The sequence below is a fragment of the Suillus discolor genome, assembly GCF_016758755.1.
Source record: "Suillus discolor strain FC423 chromosome Unknown F5147scaffold_63, whole genome shotgun sequence".
Taxonomy (NCBI): Eukaryota; Fungi; Basidiomycota; class Agaricomycetes; order Boletales; family Suillaceae; genus Suillus; species Suillus discolor.
This window is the reverse complement of record NW_024541310.1, coordinates 257,204-279,647: the sequence shown is the minus strand read 5'-3', so window position 1 is coordinate 279,647 and position 22,444 is coordinate 257,204. Positions and strand designations below refer to the sequence as shown.

The 22,444-nt window shown below is 43.8% G+C and overlaps 4 protein-coding genes across 4 annotated transcripts; all 4 read left to right on the top strand.

Moving 5' to 3' along the window:
* Window positions 1-1,291: 1,291 nt before the first annotated feature.
* On the top strand, window positions 1,292-2,413 carry F5147DRAFT_777867 (uncharacterized protein; the record flags this gene model as incomplete). Its single annotated transcript, XM_041442043.1, has 3 exons — window positions 1,292-1,873; window positions 1,924-2,140; window positions 2,187-2,413. 3 exons carry the CDS (start codon window positions 1,292-1,294, stop codon window positions 2,411-2,413), a joined length of 1,026 nt encoding a protein of 341 aa, XP_041288763.1.
* Window positions 2,414-6,655: 4,242 nt separating this feature from the next.
* On the top strand, window positions 6,656-8,323 carry F5147DRAFT_656240 (uncharacterized protein; the record flags this gene model as incomplete). The annotated part of the gene is made up of 3 exons (XM_041434092.1): window positions 6,656-6,883; window positions 6,928-7,267; window positions 7,383-8,323. The coding sequence occupies 3 exons, from the start codon at window positions 6,656-6,658 to the stop codon at window positions 8,321-8,323; spliced, it is 1,509 nt and encodes a 502-aa protein (XP_041288762.1).
* A 1,179-nt stretch (window positions 8,324-9,502) lies between these two features.
* On the top strand, window positions 9,503-11,256 carry F5147DRAFT_656239 (uncharacterized protein; the record flags this gene model as incomplete). The annotated part of the gene is made up of 7 exons (XM_041434091.1): window positions 9,503-9,730; window positions 9,793-9,818; window positions 9,877-10,082; window positions 10,137-10,239; window positions 10,289-10,325; window positions 10,581-10,779; window positions 11,033-11,256. The coding sequence occupies 7 exons, from the start codon at window positions 9,503-9,505 to the stop codon at window positions 11,254-11,256; spliced, it is 1,023 nt and encodes a 340-aa protein (XP_041288761.1).
* A 1,856-nt stretch (window positions 11,257-13,112) lies between these two features.
* On the top strand, window positions 13,113-13,652 carry F5147DRAFT_747416 (uncharacterized protein; the record flags this gene model as incomplete). The annotated part of the gene is made up of 4 exons (XM_041439948.1): window positions 13,113-13,207; window positions 13,271-13,392; window positions 13,427-13,565; window positions 13,592-13,652. The coding sequence occupies 4 exons, from the start codon at window positions 13,113-13,115 to the stop codon at window positions 13,650-13,652; spliced, it is 417 nt and encodes a 138-aa protein (XP_041288760.1).
* Between the last annotated feature and the right edge of the window lie 8,792 nt (window positions 13,653-22,444).

The window sequence follows — 22,444 nt, the reverse complement described above, 5'->3', positions numbered from 1 at the left end:
TTTTACCTCACTTGAGGCCCGGGAGTATGTCGAAACGTGCTCACTGGCAACTTGGCAAGCAGTTGCCTGTTGACCGACTTCTTACCGTCAACTTGTTTGCCGATTATGGGACCCTCGAGTTCTTTCTTTCCGCTCCTTTGACATCACACGATTTCAAGTTAGTGTGCCCAGCCTCATGCACGTATATTTTGATGGAGGTGATCGATATCGTGGTCGTCTCACTCAAAGCTTTCCAGAAGTTTGTACCCTGCGTTCTGTCATGTTGCTTCCTTACTTTAACCGTGACTTCTTGCAGCGAATTCGAATCAACTTGAAGTTGGTCCGAGCCAGGCCAGGCCAGTTCGTCTCTCACCATGATGATTCTGTGCGGTTGAACGGACTCGGAGACTCGGATTCAAACCTTAACTTCAAGTTGCGTTTGGGTTCCAACTTGCCGCAAGTTGTGCGTACCAGGGCTGGCGGGTGAGATCATCAGCCTGACTGGGGTACTATTCCGCTTGAATTTGTCACGGTAATATCATAGATCGGAGCCTTGAAGCCTCATGCCTTCGCCGGGTGTTTCAAATCTTTGAAGCCGGCTGAAGATCAGTATTCTACTTTAGTTTTGCGTTCGGCATATATATTCAATCAATGCACAGCAGACCCTCGCCGGATCCTTCCACACACTTCCGAAGCTACCCTTGAGTATAAAATCATATTCGATGAACCCGCAAGGGTTTTCGTGATCGTTATTCGGTCCGATATTCGCTATGGAACTTGTTGGTGGCCTTATTACATCCCCTTGGCGCTGAGATATGTGAACATCACCCCAATATTCCAGAGCTTCTGCCTCGATCTGGTACGCGGTAACCCTTTGCCCTACGGTAATTTGAAAGCCTCGCCCGAACTTTCCAGGCCGAGCCTGCATTGCAAGGTGAATTGTACACATGATTTAATTGTGCCGATGTTGAAAGCCTAATTAGGCATATCTAACTTAGCGCCCAAGCCTCATTGCTTGGCTGTGCAGTGCTAATTAGTCAAAGCATGCATCAAAATCATCGCTTGCTAGACCACTCGTAATCCTGACCGTTTTGGGCGGCCTCAATAAAACTATAGGACGCTGTCGCTGCCCTTGGTACTCTATCATTACACGGTTCCAATGTATCCGTATAGCGGACAACCCGCTGACTCGGATGCCCCAGACGACAATGCCTTTCAATATGCACCTTTTTTATCCTCAGATTTCCCTGCCCAGTCTGCGGCAGACTCCCGCTTCCTCGATTTTCTTCAAAATCGCTATGATCCCACCATGATGCCTGGCCCAGGCGCTGACGGAGATTCATCAACGTCGTTCTTCAACGACATTTTTCAGTCCAATGGGTATCACCCGATATATAATCCGTCTGCTCACCAGGATTCGGGGCCACCATACCCACTGCCTCAGTACTTCCCTGTATTCCCTCCGCCAATCGTGTCTATTGACGGCACAACCACTTTGGCGCCAGGTTCAGAGGATCTCCGGCCTCTTGGAGAGCCGCTATGTTTCGACGAGCCATTGCCTCTCGGAGATTCATTCTACGTCAGAGAGCCTCCACCTCCGCCGCCTCCTCTCCCTCCTCAGGCTGGTCCTTCTGGATCAGAGCCATTGCCTCTCGGAGATCCATTCCACGTCAGAGAGCCTCTGCCGCCTCCTCTCCCTCCTCAGGCTGGTCCTTCTGGATCAGAGCCATTGCCTCTCGGAGATCCATTCCACATCAGAGAGCCTCCGCCGCCTCCTCTCCCTCCTCAGGCTGGTCCTTCTGGATCACGCACTCGCCAGGAAAAGCCGTTTGAGTTCAAGATTTGGCCGTACCCTCGTGCGCGACCTAAGCTGAGGGGTATCACCAGCGCTCAGGTGGATATTCGTTATAAATGTTTCTAAATCGCACTCCTAATGTTTCTTAGGCTGCTTCGGATGCTGCTCCAACAGCATCCTTGCGACCATCTCGTATAGCGCCCTTAAGATATGACAATAAAATCAGAATCCATCGAGAAATCTTCGAAGACGCACATGTGATACTGATTACATCCGCAATCAATAACTGTCCGTTCTTGACTGAACAGGAAAGGAAGACGGCAGCTCATGAAGCACTGCTTTCGTCAGCGAATGCAAAGGATGAAGGTACACCGGAGTACTTGATCTTGAAAGTATCTGAAACTTCCACAAGAGTACGGCAGTCAATGGAGCGCAGAAAATCTTACTGCCTTCTACAAATCGTTCACAGTGCCGCCGTCCGCCGTCATCATGTCCACTACCAAGAAACATGCCCGTAACATCGTTCCATTTGGATACAGTCTTCAGCCCTCAATCTGGTCGGAGGATTACACACCAGAATACTATACATGCTATGGCTATATATTATATATAACATCACACATTTTTTGGCCATTCTGACTATCTCAAATCATGGAACATGTTACTGGGATGCTATTGCACCAACATTTAAGGAAATTGGTGGTCGGGAACATGAGTTATGATCATTTTACTGCCGACCATGTCTTGCTACCAAATATCTATATTGGGATGTCATAGCCCTATTGGGACAAGCTATAATCTTATCAGGATGGCTCTATATGTATCATAATCATATAACTACATGATCTTGAACCAATTTTGCAATATCTTTGGCCAACATGGGTGGGTGTAGGGGGAGGAGAAGACATGCAGCATCACAAAAAATTATTGGCAATCCAAAACTAACCCTATCATCTTCTGTGACCTTTAAAATGGTGGGGAGAAAGTTGTTTGGGTATTTGCTGATGTTTGTGACCTTGGGTGTCAGACTACCTTCTGACCTCCAGATGCACCAAGCCCACCACCTCATAAAAAATTCCTAGTGTCTCAAGACTTGGTCCATCATCTTCTGTGGCCTTTAAAAAGGTGGGGAGAAACTTGTTTGGGTGTTTGCTGATGTTTGTGACCTCTGGTGTCCGACCACTCCAAACCTACAGGTGCATCAAGCCCACCACCTCACAAAAAATTCCTGTCCTTTTAAAACTTAGTCCATCATCTTTTGTGACCTTTAAAATAGTAAGGATAAACTTGCTTTCAAATTTTCTTCAGTGTAGGACCTCCAGGGCCAGACCACCCCCTGGCCTCCAGATGCATCAAGCCCACTGTCTCACAAAAAATTCCCAACCTTTCAAAACTTTGTCCATCATCTTCTGTGGCCCTCAAAATGGTGTGGAGAAAGTTGTTTTGGTATTCACTGATGTTTGTGACCTTTGGTGTCAGACCACCTCCGACCCCCAGGTGAACCAAGCTTACCATCTCATAAAAAATTCCTGGTGTCTCAAAACTTGGTCCATCATCTTCCATACCCTTTAAAATGGCTGTGAAAAACTTTTTTTGCTATTTGCTATAGCATAGGACCTCTGGTGTCAGACCACCCCTGACCCCCAGGTAAACCAAGCTCACCACCTTACAAAAATTCCTAGCCTTTTGAAACTGAATTTTTCTGCCTCAGTGGCCTTGAAAATGATGAGGAGAAACTTGTTTGAGTGTTTGTGTCAGCATAGGACCTCTGTCCAGACCACTTCCTGACCTCGAGGTGTACTGCCTCACAAAAAATCCCTGGTCTTTCAAAACTTGGTCCATTATCTTCAGCAAACTTTAAAATGATAGGAAGAAACTTGTTTTGCTATTTGCTGCAGCATAGGACCTCCAGTGCCAGACCACCCCCTGACCTCTAGGTGTACCAAGCTTACCACCTCACAAAATTTCCTAGCCTTTTGAAACTTGGTTTTGCTGCTTCAGTGGCCTTGAAAATGATGAGGAGAAACTTGTTAAAGTGTTTGCCTCAGCATGAGATCTTGGGTGTAAAGTCATTCCTTCATCGCCAGATGCACCAAGCTTAACACCTTACAAAAAATTCCTGCTCTTTTGAAACTTGGTCCATCATTTTCTGTGGCCTTTAAAATAGTGGGGAGAAACTTGCTTTTATGTTTCTTCAGTGTAGGACATCCAGTGCCAGACCACCCCTAACCTCCAGGTGTACTGAGCTGATCACCTCACAAAAAATTCCTGGCCTTTCAAAACTTGATCCATTATCTTTATTGATCTTTCAAATGGTGGGTAGAAAGTTGTTTGGGTGTTTTCCACAGCATGGGACCTCCAGTCCAAACCACCTCCCAACCACCAGATGTACCACCTTGCAAAAAATTCCTAGTCTTTCAAAACTTGGTCCATCATCTTCAAAAACCTTTGAAATGTTGGGGGGAAACTTGCTTTCATGTTTCCTCCAGTGTAGGAAGTCTAGTGCTGGACAGCCCCTGACCTCCAGATGTACTAAGCTGATCACCTCACAAAAAATTCCTGGCATTTTGAAACTTGGTTTATCATGTTCAGTGGCCTTGAAAATAATGAGAAGAAACTTGTTTGAGTGTTTGCATCAGCATGGGACCTCAAGTTCAGACCACCCCCTAACATTCGGGTGTCTTAAGCTTATCATCTCATAAAAAATTCCTAGCCTTTTGAAACTTGGTCCATCATCATTAGAACCCTCAAAATGGTGGGAAGGAAGGAGTTTGGGAGTTTGCTGATGTTTGTGACCTTGAGTGTCAGATCACCCCTGACCTCCAAGTGCACCAAGCTTGCTGTCTCATAAAAACTTCATGGTGTCTCAAAAATTGGTCCATCACCTTTTAATACCCTTGAAAATTGTGGGGAAAAACTTATTTGGATGTTTGCTATGGTGTAGGACTTCTGGTGTCAGATCACCCCCTGACCACTAGGAACACCTTGGGAAAATCTTTTGAGATCTCAAACCTTAGTGCATCATCTTCAGTGACCTTTTAAATGGTAGGCAGAAACATGTTTTGCAGTTTGCTACAGCATGGGACCTCTGATACCAAACCAGCTCCTGACCACCATGTATACCAAGCTCATCACATCACAAAATATTCCTGATGTCTCAACACTTGGTCCATCATCTTCTGTGACCTTGAAAATAGCAGAAAGACACTTGCTTGGCTGTTTGCTCCAGTTTGAGATCTTTGGTATCAAACTATCCCCTGACACCCAGGTGTGCCAAGCTCACCACCTCACAAAAAATTCTTGGTCTTTCCAAACTTGGTCATCATCTTTTGTAGCCTTTCAAATGGTAATGAAGAACTTGTTTAGATGTTTTATACAGTATAGGACCTCTGGTGTCAGACCACCACCCAACCTCCAGGTGCACCAAGCTTGTTGACTCACAAACAATATCTAGTGTCTCAAAACTTAGTCCATCATCATCAGTGACCTTGAAAATGCTTGGGAGAAACTTGTTTGGCTGTGTCCTACAGTGTATGATCTCCTGTGTCAGATCATCCTCTGACTGCCAGATACACCAAGCTTATCACTTGACAAAAAACTACTAGTGCCTCAACACTTGGTCAATCATCTCTAGTGGCCTTGGAGATGGTGTAAGGGGGGGGGGGGCTTGCTTGGGTATTTTTGATGTATAGGATCCCTGGTGTAAAATTATCCTTTCATCACCAAGTGCACTAAGTTTACCGCCTTACAAAAATATCCTGGTGTCTCAGCACTTGGCCTATCATCTGTGACATTCAAAATGATAAGAAGTCACCATTGACTAAAAACTTTATCTGGTTGTATAGAAATGATTCTCAAGCATCTTCCATCACATGACTCTTGGTTGTACATAAGTTTCCCTCTATCCTTGCTTCTCAACTTTATCATCTGCTCTCTTGCAGGGACAGCAGTATACAAACATCCCTCCATCTCTGGTCCTCTATTTTTTTATCTTGTTCCACCAGTTGCTATCGGAGTAATATGGTTGTGATGTGTGAAGGCAAAAATTCAGTTTGTATGATTTTCATTCATGTGCTGCAAATAATTTATTTCTGATGCTATATCTACTTTCCAATTTCTGTCTGTCACCATTTCTGTTGCTGTTTCTGTCACCACTTCCTAATGTCTGTCTCTGCTTCTGTCTCCACTTAAGATAAACTTTCGGGTGCACCAAGCTCACCACCTCACAAGAAATCCCTGGTCTTTTGAAACTAGGTCCACCCTCTTCAGTGACCTTGCAAATAATGGGGAGAAGCTTTTTTGGAAGTTTGCTCCAGATTATCCCCTCACCCCTAGGTTAACCAAGCTCAACATCTCACAAAACTTCCTGATGTCTCAAAATTGTCATCTTGAAAATGGTGGGGAACAACTTGTTTGGGTGTTTCCTCTGGCACATAACCTCTGGTGTCAGACTGTCCTCCGACCAGCTCATCACCTCACAAAAATTTCCTGGTGTCTCAAAGCTTGCTCCATCATCTTCAGTAACCTTTAAAATGGTGGGAAGAACATTGCTTGGGAATGCATCCAGCTTGTTGCCTCATAGGCTCTTTGGTCCCCCATGTTTTGTGACCTTAAAAATGAATGATTTGGTATATTCCATGCCCAGGTGCTTTGAGGATTCCACAGTTCCATCATCCTGACACTTGATTTATTGTGTTCAGAAAAATCAAACTTTGATTAGGCTACTGCATCCAACAATATTGCCGATCTAATTACTTATATTACTTACTTATTCTGGACAAAATCTGATGCAAATCCCATGTGTATTTTTGGTCACATCCACCATAAGCTTGTCCATCTTAGATATAATCTTTACCTTCAGAGATGCATCGTATCTTCAAGATGCCTGATATAATTTTTATGATCTTGCAGATGGTCTATACTGCAATTTCCACAGAAAATTCCGGTAGACTCGGTGCTTTTGCTGGACTAGCCACAACATCCTCGACCATCTCTGAGGTTGTACTTCAGCTTCTATGGAAACAGCTGCCTTCAGTGGAACCTCTCATCCATCTTCTCCCAGAGGATCTTATTTACAACCACCAAAATTCTAATGGTGGATTTGAGTTGGTGGGTCACCCAATAATGTTGCTGAGCCTATAGCACGCTGACAGCTGATGCTTGAAATAGAGGTTTCTCAGGACATTCAAGCCTTCAGATCTGGCAAGGTTCTATTCATATGCACACAGAGTCAAAACCATCTGTCCGGAGAAAAAAGCATTGAGATCCCCATACAAGCATGTTTTTCAGAGCCTGTTGGCTTTGCATGGCCGAATCAGATCTTTGGATTCTTTTCTGCCATCTCTCAGCCATGTGGAGCTGAAACACAAGAGAGACTGCCTAATCCAATGTCTGGACAGGCTGCTACATCCAGGACTGACTACCCTGATACTTCCGCCTCATATGCTCTTTCCTCCCAACATCCAGAATTTATTGCCACGTCTGCAAAATCTGGTCTACATTGTCAACTCATCTGAGACCAGGACTGTTTTAAGCTCCCTTTCCCATAGCCTCCCCATCCGGCATCTTACCTTGTCTTATGTGGAACCCACCGTGATGACCTCCATAGCATCTTTATGCCAGCTCACCGTCCTAACCCTTGTCATCATCCCTGGATCATCATCCATGAAGCAGACCTCTCACATTCCAAATCATTACATCCGCACCAAGGTTCTCAGCATCCAGGTAGAACCTGATGAGCGTCCTCCAACACTTGATCAGCCAATGGCCACATCCGCCGACATAGGATTTCCAGCCATTATATCTCTGTTCTCTAATCACCCCATCACCATGCAAGGACTGAGCATCAATGTACACCAGGAATACTGCTCAGCAGATGCTATCCTGCATTTCTTTGATGCTCTTATATCTCTCAGGCCAACTGATGATGATGAGGATGCATTGCCAGCTTGGGAGGATCTGGTAGGGTTAAGATTGAAGATGCCATGGAAAGAAGAATTTTTTGTCTTGGATGAGAGCATTCTTCAGATTCCACGTGATGGCTTGGCTGCTTTGCATGCTCTGGTCTATTTGACTGCTCTAGAGCTGGGGGACTTGGGCACTTGTAGGATTGATGATGATGCCTTGCTGAATTTGGCCCTCAGTTTACCGTATCTTCAACATCTCTTCTTGGGCACAAGGCAATTTTGGGAAGAAGCTCCAAGGGCCACTCTATGGGGGATCTCGCACATCCTGTCCCACTGTCATAGTTTGCAGAAGCTGGGTCTGCTGTTCTACTGTGGCTTGGGACAACATATTCTTGAATCTGCTGCTAGAAACAACCTCATCACAACACTACATGTTGGATTCTCTCCGCCGCACAGTTCTGTTACTGTGGCAGCATTTTTTGCTCATTCTCTGCCTAACCTGAACTCCATCATGGTGGAGCCTAGAGAATCTCATAGCAAACATGCTCACAGCCGTACAGATCTGACTCTTCCTGATCGTGATGCCAGAATTCAGGAATGGGACAGGATTTTAGAGTTGACTAGAGAGTTTGTGGAACTTTGACATAGTACATCAGCTATCTTGATTTCGACCATTATTACAGAACATGCTTTGACTTGCTAATAGAGGCAGTGGCAGAAAACAATTTAGAAATATGTCAAGTTGACATCTAGTAGATTTCTATCTCTTCCACCACAGTCACAGCCCTGCAGAAGTTGGCACTTTTACAAAATGTTTTTTATGAGGTAGAATGACATCAATTGAAGCAGAATCAAATGAGACGGTTGAAAGTGCAAAAGTCATGCAGATATATTGCCTGCTGCTATACATGATCCAGCAGTGTTAGATGAGGAAATCTGCAAGGTCGTTCAGACCCCAGCTGTCAGGGAATTCCAAATTGGCTGCATTCTCCAAACAATTCCAGCATCGATGATGGTTGCCCCTATACTCTGATGCTAACTGACCTTGCGCTCCCTCCAAGCTGACTTTGAAGCTGTGGTGTGTGACATGTTGTGACTTTAGGTGACATTTGCATAACTGCTGATTTCTGTGGGCGCCAGATTGCAGTGGAAGGAACAGTAACAGACATTTGTCTTACAGGAAGTCATCCACTATCACCATCAGGTAAAGTTTGGTCATCCTGAATCTGACTGTTTTCTGGCTGACATTACATTCCTATCACATACCTCCCATAGCTCTATGGCCTTCTCACATCACTTTGATCTTCAACACTTTGACCAGTGGTGGAATGAGTCTAACCCTGCTCACACAAACTTTTCCCACATTCCAACATATCGTCTAGGAAAATTCATATCAGATACCAGGACTTATGAGCTTTTCCATGATCATGAACTGCTGGCCATGATTCCTGCTCACTACAGGAATGGCCTGAGATTTCTCAATCATGACATTATCTGTTTTCAAAAACTGCTGCAACATCCTAGACCTTCATACCGTCCTGATCTCTTGCAGCTCAAGTATGAGATCTTTGGAAAGGAACTCTTGGTACTGAGCAAAATAAGGGAGTGGTTTATTCAGGAGGTCCGTAGTGGATGTCTGGCTGACCAGCCTGAGACATGGATGTCTCCCATCATGAACTCTTTCTTGGCTTATATGTATTATTGTGGATCTGTGAATCCTTGTCATAAATCCCTCATGATGAATAGTGTTCTAGATGATCCTCAAACATACGGTGAGTTGGAAATCTAATATACATCTGCTCAAGGATCAAAGTTCTGACCCATGACAGATTGGTATAGTTGGGCAGAAAAGCAAGTGGTTCCAGGTTTATGGGGAAGACTGCCAGAGCATCCTGAAGAATACCAGGCTGCTATGTTGCAAGCCATCATAGCCCAAATTGCACTGGAGCCTCATACAGAGTCTCCTGGGCCATGCTCTGAAATGTGGTGCAAGGGCATGATCGACATGATGATTCAAACCAGACTAGAAATTGAGAGTGAGGTTGCTGTGGTGAGTATATTCTGTTCCGTTCATTTTCACCAAAATCATGGCTGATACTCTCTTATTATCAGGACAAGTCTGAACAAGAGATGCCAGGGTATGCTGTTATATATGCTCTGTTTTGATGAATAAAGAATGCTGACATTGTGGTTCAGGAAGTATATGTCTAATGAAGCAGTGAGAAAGGCAAGGGGTCGGCCCAAAGGAGTGTGCAACAGCATAATTGTGGTGCCTCAGATGCAGTCCAAATCCCCCATGAAACTACGCAGCATGAATAAATCTGGATGTTTATCTAGATTATCAGCTCTATCCATCAGCGGGGATCTTGTTCCAGAAATACCCATGACTAAAGATGCTAAAGGTTAGCGTGCTTCCTCTGATTTTGCCATCCCAATCATTGAAAAATCTTAATCAGAAATGGAAGAGCTTGACCAGGTCCTGAGATTAAAGACTTCCCCTCCAGACTCTCTCCTGGCCGTAGCAACACCTACCAGAAAATCTGGTGCTTTGGCAGACAGGTAAGCGGTCCAAATTGATTTTTATCATATGCCTTGTTTCTAAACATAGCAGGAATACCCTCTTAGATCTGGCATCGTTGAACCAGGTGCTTACTCTTTTGCATCTAAACTGGTTAATCATGCGGCTGATGGCTGACATAACAACGACAGGCAACTGCAAGCTTGGCACTGGAGTCTCCAAAGAAGCATCCAAGAATATCAGCAGAGAATGATGTTCCTGCTCTAGATTTGTCTATCTTTTTCTTGAAAAAGTTGCATACAAGTTCTGCAAAACCTATGTCACTGACGCCAGCAAGTTTCTTGCTCTATGCTCAAGAAGCCATACTGAAACTTTCCATTAGGCACAGCCTGCCAAAAGGCTTCATGTTTTCTTGAACAAGAAACCATCCGAACCAAGCCAGACATCATCAGACTTTGCAGCAGCTGCTGTTGCACCTTCATATGTCATGGAACTAAGATCTGATTACGGTACACCAAGTTCAAACTCCCCATTGTGTTCAGAAGATTTGCTGTATGATATGGATGTGGTTATGAGACAAAGTAGGTTCGCGCAGGGAAACAAAAACGGCAGTCCTAGGTTTTCCCACGGTCCGGAGCCCTAAATTTTCGAAATTTTACCCGTTCCCCAACCTGGCCGCTCAAAATATACCGTGGCGCTCTCAGACTGCCGCCGTGCGGCCCCCAACATGGCTTTCCAAAAATATGAAAATATACCGTGGCACTCTCAGACTGCCGCCGTGCGGCCCCCAACATGGCTTTCCAAAAATATGAAAATATACCGTGGCACTCTCAGACTGCCGCCGTGCAGCTCCCAACATGGCTTCCCAAAAATATGAAAATATAACCATGGCACTCTCAGACCGCCGCTGTGCAGCCTCCAACATGGCTTTCCCCAAAAAATATGAAAATATACCATGGCACTCTCAGATGGTCATTGTGCAGGCCCCAACGCTGCCCCAAAATATGAAAATGTACTATGGCGCTCTCGGATGGCTGCTGTGCTGCCCCCCAACATAGCTTCCCAAAATTGGGACCGTGGCCATTGCTTCCCCTCCCCCCACTGTTTTCTATTATATGTACAGCCCCCTTCCTTTTTATATTATACCAGCAGCACTCTCAGACTGCCGCCATGGGCATGCTTCCCCCCCATGATGTGCCCCACCGGTAGGCAGCACTCTCAGACTGCCGCCATGGCATGCTTCTCTCCCCCCCATGATATATCCCACCCCTCAGTTCTGTTGGATCATGCATGCAGTGGCACTCTGAGACTGCCACTCATCGCATGCCCATGTGCAAAAACCTGCCCACAGTGCCGTGCCAAGTCCCCTACCATGGTGCAAAAGCCCAAAAATAAGAGTCTGTGCAGTGGACATTGACCCCAAGGGTTAAAAAATGACCCTGCGCACAGTGGCACTCTGAGACTGCCATACTTGCAAAGCCAAAAATGTAAGGGTGTGCTCACGAAAGAAAGAAAAGACAGACCCTGCCTCACAGTGGCAGTCCCAGAGTGCCACAATGTGTTGGGGTCAAAAAAAAAAAGCATTGACAAATAATAATACAAAGACCCTGCCTCACAGTGGCACTCTGGGACTGCCACAATGTGTTGAAGCTAAATAAATAATAAATAAAGCATTAACAAATAATAATAACAAGACCCTGCCTCACAGTGGCACTCTGGGACTGCCACAATGTGTTGAAGCCAAAAAAATAAATAAAGCATTGACAAATAAAATAAAATGACCCTGCCCATAGTGGCATGCTTGCAAAGCTTAAAATGTAAGGATGAGCCCACCAAAAACAAAATGACCCTGCCCCCCATAGTAGCACTCTGAGACTGCCACAATGTGTGTTGAAGCCAAAAAAAAATAAAGCATGACAAATAAAAGTAAAAATCCACCTCCTATAAGGGAATGAGGCAGTGCCATGGTGCACATCCAATGAGTCCACCTGCTTCTGTGATAGAGAAATAACCCTACCCACAGTGGCACTCTGAGACTGCCATTGTGCCAATGCACCTCCCTCACCACCACCACCCACCTACCATTCAAATTCACAGTGCATGCCTCTCAAAGGGCTAACAAGCATGAGCACCAAAAAAATAAACATTCACCTCCTTCTGTGAGAACCTTACATTCCAACTCTCACACCAACTCTCATTTAAATCCTAACATATAACTTATACACAAACATATGTTCTCAACTGTGACTAGCTCATGGCATTGTGATAGCCACAAGCAGGCAACTCTCACCCTCAAGCCCTCAGACTCGTTCATTGTGTCTGCTCTTGTTGGTCAGGGTGTTATTCCTTGTTCGCCCATATCGCCATCTGTCACAGTGACAATCGATGCACTTGAGTTTTACTGAATCACATGTCTTCGCAGCCCGCATTTTTCAATGCAAGCATTTGCCTAAAATTGTTTCACTAATCATTGACAATACTTAAAAGGCAGAATATCGTCGTTACCTCACATGTCAACTAACTATAGCCTTCGATTTGTATTTACAAGTCCATGCAAGTCTCGATTGTTTGGTCGCTGAAGTCCCTCAACTGCAACACACCTGATTGGCATCTCAAACACTCGTGTCCCTCATGTACGTACACATGAGTGGATGAAGAGCAACTTGTTTTCAAACTTGCCCATAAATGGCAACAACTCATTGAAACACATACTTCAGCGGACTCTTGGCATAGAATGACGAGGACATTACAGTCATTTGAACTCAAAATGACACAGAAAGTCCAAGGTGACCGATATCTTCCTCATGCCTACATCAACAGTTGGGGCAACACTCTCAAACCACTGATGAGGATATAATGGAGAATTCTTGTGCAGGACGGTGGAAGAATATGGACGACGAAGGAGACCAAACGAATGTGGGGAGTATATGATGAAATGGGGATCTTTATTGCTGTCTGCCATCATGGCTTTAGTCTGGTGATCACTGATATGGTTCAGAGTGGGGAATTGTGAGTCACATGACTTGCTATGTTCAACTATTGACTAATGGCTTCAAACTTCTGTTGTTTCAGGGCAAAGTATCCACTTGCAGTAGTTTTGAAGCTTCTCGACACATTCGGTAGTGATCTCAGCAGTGGATACAATATTGGATGTCAATTCAAGACTACACTCAACAATAGTTCATTGGGTACCCGTGCACGATCCCTCAACTATACATACATCCCTAGTTGGTGCTTTTCATGGGGACGCTCACAAATGGCGTTGTCAGCTCGATCACCTAACAACATATGTTTCTGGCTTAGGACTGGAAGACTTGGAGACATGCGAACACACATTCTCCAAGTCAAATGTGCTAGCATCTACTATGTGCTATGGCAAGCATCTTCCATTAGTCAGCAGGGAATCGTGAGTTATTTTGAGCATAATGATGACTATGAAGTATATACCAATTAGGACTGGAAGACTTGGAGACATGCGAACACACATTCTCCAAGTCAAATGTGCTAGCATCTACTATGTGCTCTTCATGGAGATGGGTGGGCCCATCTGGGTAATATGTAGAGTAGGATATTATAGACAGCTGGGCTGAAGAGAGATGTAAGGTGTCATATCCCGCATTCCGGACCCGGACCTATCACACATATCATTTCCGGATATCCAGATCCGGCCGATGTCTATCTATGTCCGGATCCAACCCGTGTCTAACTTCCGTGCCTTATCCCTTTGTACATTCCTGCTCCGGTTAGACTATATCATTTTCCGTACCTCGTTTCATTTCTGCCCTTTATTTTCCTTTGATCTAATCTCCGGGTTCATTTACTATTTTCCGATAGACTAGTGTTTGACTTTTCTATACGCTCCGTCCACCGCTTTGTATAGCTTCGGACTTCGCACCTCAGTAGTATATAAACCCTGTAGAATCTATGTACATCCTTAGTTCGAATGTTATCTTAGACTCTGCTCATTCCTTCCTCCGCATGACTTGAGTTATCCTCTCGTCGACCTCCGCTTGTCTTAGGATTGATTCCTATAGACTTGTCACCTCCGCCTCTACCTTTGGTAGTCCTCCGCTGTTTCCTTTCTAGTTTGGACTTCATCCAGATTAGTCTTATATCTTGTTCCCAAATGTCCGCCAGAATTCCCGCGCATCGGACATCAGACTCCGGACATTGCCCGACGCCCTCTGGACATCGTCTGGTAACCTTCGGACATTGTTCAACAGCCCTCGGAAGTTAGGGGCATGTACTCGGGTAAGGGGCGCAGCGCATGAGCTGAAGCCAAGCCCTTCGGATTTGATCCTTGAGCACGTTCTTAACATAAGGCAAATATTGTTATATAGATGGGCGGGCCGACGTGGGTGTATTACATATATGGGTGGGCCGAGGTAGGGGAATATTACATAGATGGGTGGGCTGATGTGGGGTGTATTACATATACAGGTGGGCCGACATGGAAAGTATTACATATATGGGTGGGCCGATGAAAGGGATATCAAATAGACGGGTGGGCCGAGGGTCCAATAAAATATTTATTACATAGACAGATGGGCTGAGGTGGGGTATAATTAGGGCTGATGAAAGGGATATCAAATAGACGGGTGGGCCAAGGGTCCAATAAAATATTTATTACATAGACAGATGGGCTGAGGTGGGGTATAATTATATAGATGGGTGGGCCGACGTAGGATGTATTATATAGACGGGTGGGCTGATGTGGGGGATAATACATAGATGGGTGGGCTGACGTGGGGGAATTGTACATAGATGGGTACATATATGGGTGAGCCTAGATGCATTTCATCAAGACATACAGCTGATGTAGCCACCAGCGAATCAAACATGTAGGATACATGTACACTATGAGTGCATATACCTACCATCAACCACCGAATCTAAACCCCTAAGCACGAAAACATGAATCGACCATGTGTGGCATTGACCAATAATCGAGGACTGAAGTGGAAAACCCCAAACCGAGATTTACCAAGCCCCAAACCCTGAAATTGTGGACTGCCAGGTCTCGGGGGTCGGGGGTGGGCACTCGAGACTTGGGAAATTTGGGGAGATCAATAAAATTTGATTTACAACCAAGTTGATTGACAAACACATTGACTTACCCATTTTTGAAATATATGTTTGTTGTCTCACATACTGAGTTCCGAGTTCCGGGACCCCCAAACTCCGAAACCCGGCAGTCCACAATTTCGGGATTCGGGGGTTGGTAAAATGTGTATGGATATATGAAGGGTTGATTTAAACATTTTTAAATGATGTCTCATATCAAATGTCAAGTCCTGAGTTTTGATTTCCAGGTTTCGAGAGTGCTGAGTGCCGAAGCCTGGAGTCCCGAAACCCGGAAATCAAAACTCGGGACTTGACATTTGATATGAGACATCTTTCAAAAATGTTTCAATCAACCTTTCATATATCCATACACATTTTACCAAATAAACATTTCACTAACCCCCGAACTCCGAAAGATGTTTTTGTTGTCTTACATACCAAGTTCCGAGTTCCGAGTTCCAGGACCCCTGAACCCCAAAACCCGGCAGTCCACAATTTTGGGGTTCAGGGGTTGGTAAAATGTGTATGGATATATGGAAGGTTGATTGAAACATTTTTGAAAGATGTCTCATATCAAATGTCAAGTCCCGAGTTTTGATTTCCGGGTTTCGGGACTCCAAGCTTCAGCACTCGGCACTCCCGAAACCCAGAAATCAAAACTTGGGACTTGACATTTGATATGAGACATCTTTTAAAAATGTTTAAATCAACCCTTCATATATCCATACACATTTTACCAACCCCCGAACCCCGAAATTGTGGACTGCCGGGTTTTGGAGTTTGGGGGTCCCAGAACTCGGTATGTAAGACAACAAAAATATCTTTTGGGGTTTGGGGGTTAGTGAAATGTTTATAGATATATGTAGGTTAATTCAAACATGTCTGAAAATTTTTGTTCATCTCAAATGTCAAATCCTGAGTTCTGGGCTTTGGGACTCGGCACCTGGCACCCGGCAGTCGGGGTTTGGCACTGAAAATTTGACATTCGGGTGTTCAGGTTTCGGGTGATATCTAAATCAACAACTTCAAGTTCTGCCAAAGTGTGAAACTTGAAACCCAGTGTGCAACATGTTGATTTTTCATTTATATCACACAAATCATTGAGTTCCGAGTGCCAAGGGCTGAGGCCCGAAGCCTGAGACCAGAAAATATGTACACAACATGTCCATTTTTCACTCACTGCACAATTCATTAAGTTCTGAGTGCCGAGTGCCGAGACCCAAACCCTGAGACCCAAACCCCGAGACCCAAAAATATGTATGCAACATTTCCATTTTTCACTTGTTGCACAAATCACCGAGTTTCAAGTGCCGAAACCCGAAACTCGAAACCCAGTGTGCAACATGTTCATTGTTCATTTACATTACACAGATCATTGAGTGCCAAGGGCCGAATCCTAAAACCCGAAGCCCAAAAACATGTATGCCACATGCCCATCTACTCATTGCACAAATCACCAAGTGTCGAGTGCCGAAACCCGAAACCTGGTACTTCAAATGGACATGAATTCTGTATTTGTATGTATTATCCATTGGTGTAGGGTTCAAATAACTTGGGAATTGTATTTGTCAGTGCTCGGTACTCGGTAGTTGGTAGTTGGTGGTCAGTAGTCAATATAGGCAAATGATAATGAAAAATGAAAGTTGTTATTACGCTTAACTTCCTTACTAAAGGTTGTAGTCCAAGTCTAGGGGAGTGTATTGGTAGTCTTTTCTTGTCCATCAGTTATCATTTAACCGAGATATAAGCTAAAGAAATCTGAAACATCAGCGATAATGAAAAATGAAAGTTATTATTATGTTTAAGTTCCTGAACAAAAGTTGTAGTCCAAGCCAAGGTGAGTGTATTGGTAGTTTTTTCTTGTCAATTGGTTATCTCGTTACTCGGTACTCGGTACAAGGGAATCAGTATTCGGTATTTGGTTCTGATACTCAATACCTGAGAATCAGTAGTTGGGTACTCGGTACTCGGTTCTGATACTTGGTACCCGAGAATCAGTAGTCAGGTACTCGGTACTTGGTTCTAATTCTCGGTACCTGTGAATCAATAGTTGGGTACTCCAGCCAATAGTCCCAAGTCCTGAGTACTGATACTTGGTATTTGGTAGTCAGGTTTGGAACTTGAGTCTTGGTTTGGTTATTATTTTTTCACAATTTTCAGTATCTTGCCCTTGCATCCATGATCCAACCTTTTAATATATAATGAGCATAGCTTATATTCCTGCTTCTTATGACCAAGATCAGCTTACAATAGGCTGGAGTTTGTGAGCTAGTGTGTATACTTGCCATTTCGCCTGATAAGGGGCCCATGCCTTCAAAACATTGAATCTTCATAATCAAAAAGACATCAATTTACAGACAAATCAACCAAGAATTGAGTACTGAGGAAGTGAAATGGGTAAGAAATTGAGTGTGGGAAACTTCAAAGACCCAAAGCATCGAAAATGGTTAGTTGAGCAGTGGTAGGACTTTAATGCTGGGTCAACTCATATTTTCACTATATCCCTTCTGCCCACCCCCTACCCTCAGGGCAGTAGGCAGTATGGGTTCCTTGGGTAGTTTACAATCTATCCTACATATTTGTAATGATATTTTTGGCCTGAATCATATATAAATGTGACTTTGTATAAAAGATGTCTATTGTCACTCTCCACACATATGTCATTTTGCCTATCATTACATCAATCCTTCATGAATCTTTCTAAGCTTTTAAGCTATTATAATAGATGTATATGGGTGTTATTCCAGGTCTCTGATCACATCACAGGCTTGTTATGTTGGATATCTTGATATAATGTGCAAGTCTCGCTATTAATATTCATTCTTTTATCTTTAGACTCATTTACTGCACACATGTATTTCATTTGTCATTATTGATGTTTCGGATTTCTTTAGCTTATATCTTGGTCACATAGTAACCAATGGACGAGAAAAGACTACAAATAAACTCACCTAGACTTGGACTACAACCTTCATTAAGCTGACTACTGATTCCCGGGTACTGAGTATCAAAACCAAATACTGAGTACCAATTACCATGTACCGAGTACTGTGTAATGAGTAAAAAGATAACCAATTGACAAGAAAAGACAACCACTACACTCACCTGGACTTGGACTACAACCTTCAGTAAGGAAGCTAAGCATAATAACAACTTTCATTTTTTCATTATTGCTGATATTTTGCTGAATGACAAGGAAAGACTACCAAGACACTCACCTTGACGTGGACTACAACTGTCATTTTTCATTATCATTTGCCTATATTGACTACCGAGTCTCAAGTACCGACTACTGACCACCAATCACCAAGTACCGAGTACTGACAAATACAATTCCCAAGTTCCCTACACCAATGGATAATACATACAAATACAATTCGTGTCCATTTGAAGTACCGGGTTTCAGGTTTCAACACTTGAAACTCGGTGATTTGTGCAGTGAGTGAAAAATAGACATGTTGTGTGCATACTTTCGGGTCTCGGGCTTCGGGTCTTGGCCCTCAGCACTCGGAACTCGATGATTTGTGTAATATAAATGAAAAATGGACATGTTGCACGCTAGGTTTCGAGTTTCAGGTTTTGGCACTCAAAACTCGGTGATTTGTGCAACAAGTGAAAAATGGACATGTTGTGCACATATTTTCAGGGTTTGGGTCTCGGCCCTTGGCACTCGGAACTCGATGATCTGTGTAATATAAATGAAAAATCAACATGTTGCACACTGGGTTTCAAGTTTCATGCTTTGGCACTCGAAACTCGGTGATTTGTGCAGTGAGTGAAAAATAGACATGTTGCGCACATATTTTTGGGGTCCGGGGTTCGGATTTTGGCCCTCAGAACTCGATGACTTGTGTAATATAATTGAACAATGGACATGATGCACACTGGGTTTCGAGTTTCAGGTTTCGGCACTCGAAACTCGGTGATATGTGCAATGAGTAAGAAATGGACATGTTCCATACATATTTTTGGGTTTTGGGCTTCGGGTTTCAGCACTCAGCACTCGGAACTCGATGATCTGTGTAATGTAAATGAACAATCGACGTGTTGCACACCAGGTTTTGAGTTTTGGGTTTTGGCACTTGAAACCCGGTGATTTGTGCAGTGAGTGAAAAATGGGCATGTTGAACAATGGGTTTCAGGGTCTCAGGTTTGAAAATAGCATAATAACAACTTTCATGTTTTCATTATCATTTGCCTATATTGACTACTGAGTCTGATAAGGGACCCCTTGGATGATCCATTGCTCAATGAAATACTACCTGATTGGAAGTGTGCTGGTTATTAGATATTCATTTACCGACTCCCAGGTCCTGGAACTCGGAAGTCGGTACGGTTGACCCAAATTTGGGTGGTCAGAACTTGGCGTCTCATAGGGCAACACAAGCTTCGCACCCTGGATTCCAAATTCTGCAAGACAACTTGTGCACCATTAAAGGCCATGTCAGGAGATCACCTGCTGCTCCAGGAACTCGGTAACTTTGATTTATTACCTCCTCTGAGTACGGTTGACCCAAAGGTTGGTAATCGGAACTTGGTTTCTTGTAGGGCAACACAAGCTTCACACCCCAGATTCCAAATTTTGCAAGACAACCTGTGCACCATCAAAGGTCATGTCAGGAGATCACCTGCTGCTCTGGGAACTTGGTAACTTTGATTTATTACCTCCTCTGATTTGGTTGATGTACAACTACCTCAGCTCCATCATGTCTACAATTATGATACACATGGGCCCACCCATCTATATTTTATACCACCCTCGGCCCACCCATCTAATACAATATTTTATAATACCCTCGGCCCACCCGTCTAATTTAATATGTGTCTGGGCCCACCCGTGAATGTGATAACAAGTACCTACCCATCTATCTCATACACATCTACCTTAATACACCCATCTGCATAATATCCAACTACCTCGGCCCACCCGTCTACCTAATATTGATGTACATCGGCCCACTCATCTAATCTATATATTCCCTGCATGGGCCCACCCACCTCCATTGGGAATAATTTGCCTCCCGGCCCATCTGTCATAGCCGAGGATATTTTTATCATGGGCCCATGGTCTGCTGGCCCGTATCATATGGGATATTATGCATGTCCATTCCCTCGTATTATACAGAGATAGGTCACTGTAATATGTGTGTATACATGATTCGATTGTGCTTACTCTTTTCTCTATAGTATAAAAAATGCGCTGAGAAATGACCTAGAAACGAGCAAGAACATTGAGCTTGCTGTTGTGCACAGCAAGCTCGAAGGGTGGACATTGCCGGCGCCAGGTACAGATATTGTTAGCTGGTGACAACTGTATCCCTTTAGGGTCACACATGTCTGTTTAGACATAGCACCTAGGCATAGCTTGACCTGACATTTTCTTGCCATCCAGCAAGATTGTTATTTTCACAACTGGAGCCTACTGCAAGGGTTTCTTGTTTTAGGCTCTCTGCTCACCCAGGGGTGTTTCCTCTACCCCATTCCTCAATACTCTTCCCTTTTACCCAACCACAGTCACTCCTTCCTCTATTTTCAGATTCTTCTCCTCCCCCTCCTCATTTGTTCGATTTGGAGCAGAGGTTATTGAGATATAGTCATTTTTGTGTTTTTGAGAGGTTGAGGAGAGATAAGGTTTTCCTGGAGGTACCAAGGCTTATTTCATTTCGCTTTTGTGGTGGTCTATCATCCCTCAGCGGCTCTATCTTTGTCCCCATTAAACTTCCTGATATCACCTGCCACTCTTTCCCTATTACCTACCCCTTCCTCCTACTTCATTTTCGCACTTTTGCATATTTCTCCATTTGTCTTCAGCCATCCTCTCATTGGACCCATAGAGACCCTATACTCATTTTGAAGCTCTTGAATGCAGCTACCCACTCATTCCATCTACTCCTTGATCTGATTATTCCCTGACTTGCAACTTTTATTTTTATATTCTCAAGGTAAATGGGGAACTAGCCCTGCTGAACTTGTTCCAGACCCAAGTTCTGTCCAATACAAATACATTTTACAACCCTGATACAAATACATGACTAGCAGACACAAAACAAAATGCAAACATATATACAGTTACAAAGTTAGGAAACACAAGACAAAAACACAAACCATATACAAATACACAGAATTAACACAATGGCTCCCATTTTTTTGTGCTTTTGAGGTTTCCAAGAATAAGACAATCATAGACATTATAAGTGTTCAATGGTTAGAGTATGGGTGTCATGGCAAGGAGTGAGAGTATAGGAATCATGAATGGCACCATTAGGAATAGGGGTTGAGCTTATGGCTAAATGATGGATTAACATGTCAACTTGTTCAAACATGCAAATATCCTTACCCTATTCTCCTCATCCTCTTGACCAACATTAACTTCAGACTTGGAAGATTGGCCCTCATTTTGGATAGGAGGAGTAGGTGCTGGTGTTGGTAGATATAAGGATGCTGACAAGCCATGTGGCTGAGGTGACTGGTTAACTCCACAGAATAATGAGCCATTTTGTGAAAAGGTGTCATTGAGCACACAGGCAAGTTGTTCTGGGAAAGACTGATCCTTGGGTGACATGAATGTATCAGAAGTTGAAATGGGTGAATTAGAAGTATGGGTGTGAGGCTAGGGGTAGGTACAACATCCATGGTGCTGAATGTTATTTGCACATTTCAAACTCAGCTGGAAATTTCCAGACCCCTATCTTTCCAGACCCCTATCCAGCCTACCAACAGCCTACCAAACAAACCAGGAAACACCTGGGCCAAAGAATTATTGGAAGATATAGTCATATGACCAATAGTATTAGGTAATGTAGCAAATATTTGTGCAATGTTAGGAAAGTATTTTGGAGAGATAGTGTTTTAAAGTCCAGTTGCTGGACTGGACTGCAGTTTCAGTTGCCTCCTATCAGCCCAAAAACAAAAAATGATTAAAACTGGTTGCAACTGTTCTTTTGTAATCCTAACCCTACCCTCTCTATTACTGTATGATTGTGCTAATTGAGGCGCATTTATCACTGGTTGGATCATGAAAAATGGTCAAGATTTGGGAAAGTTATGAGCATTTCAATAATTACTTGTAAAATTCATACGAGCCTGTCTGTAATGCTCATAACTTGCTCAAATCTTACCTGTTTGACAAGATAAGAAACTCAAAATGTTCGTATTGATGCAGTCTTTGGGTCCAAACTAGTT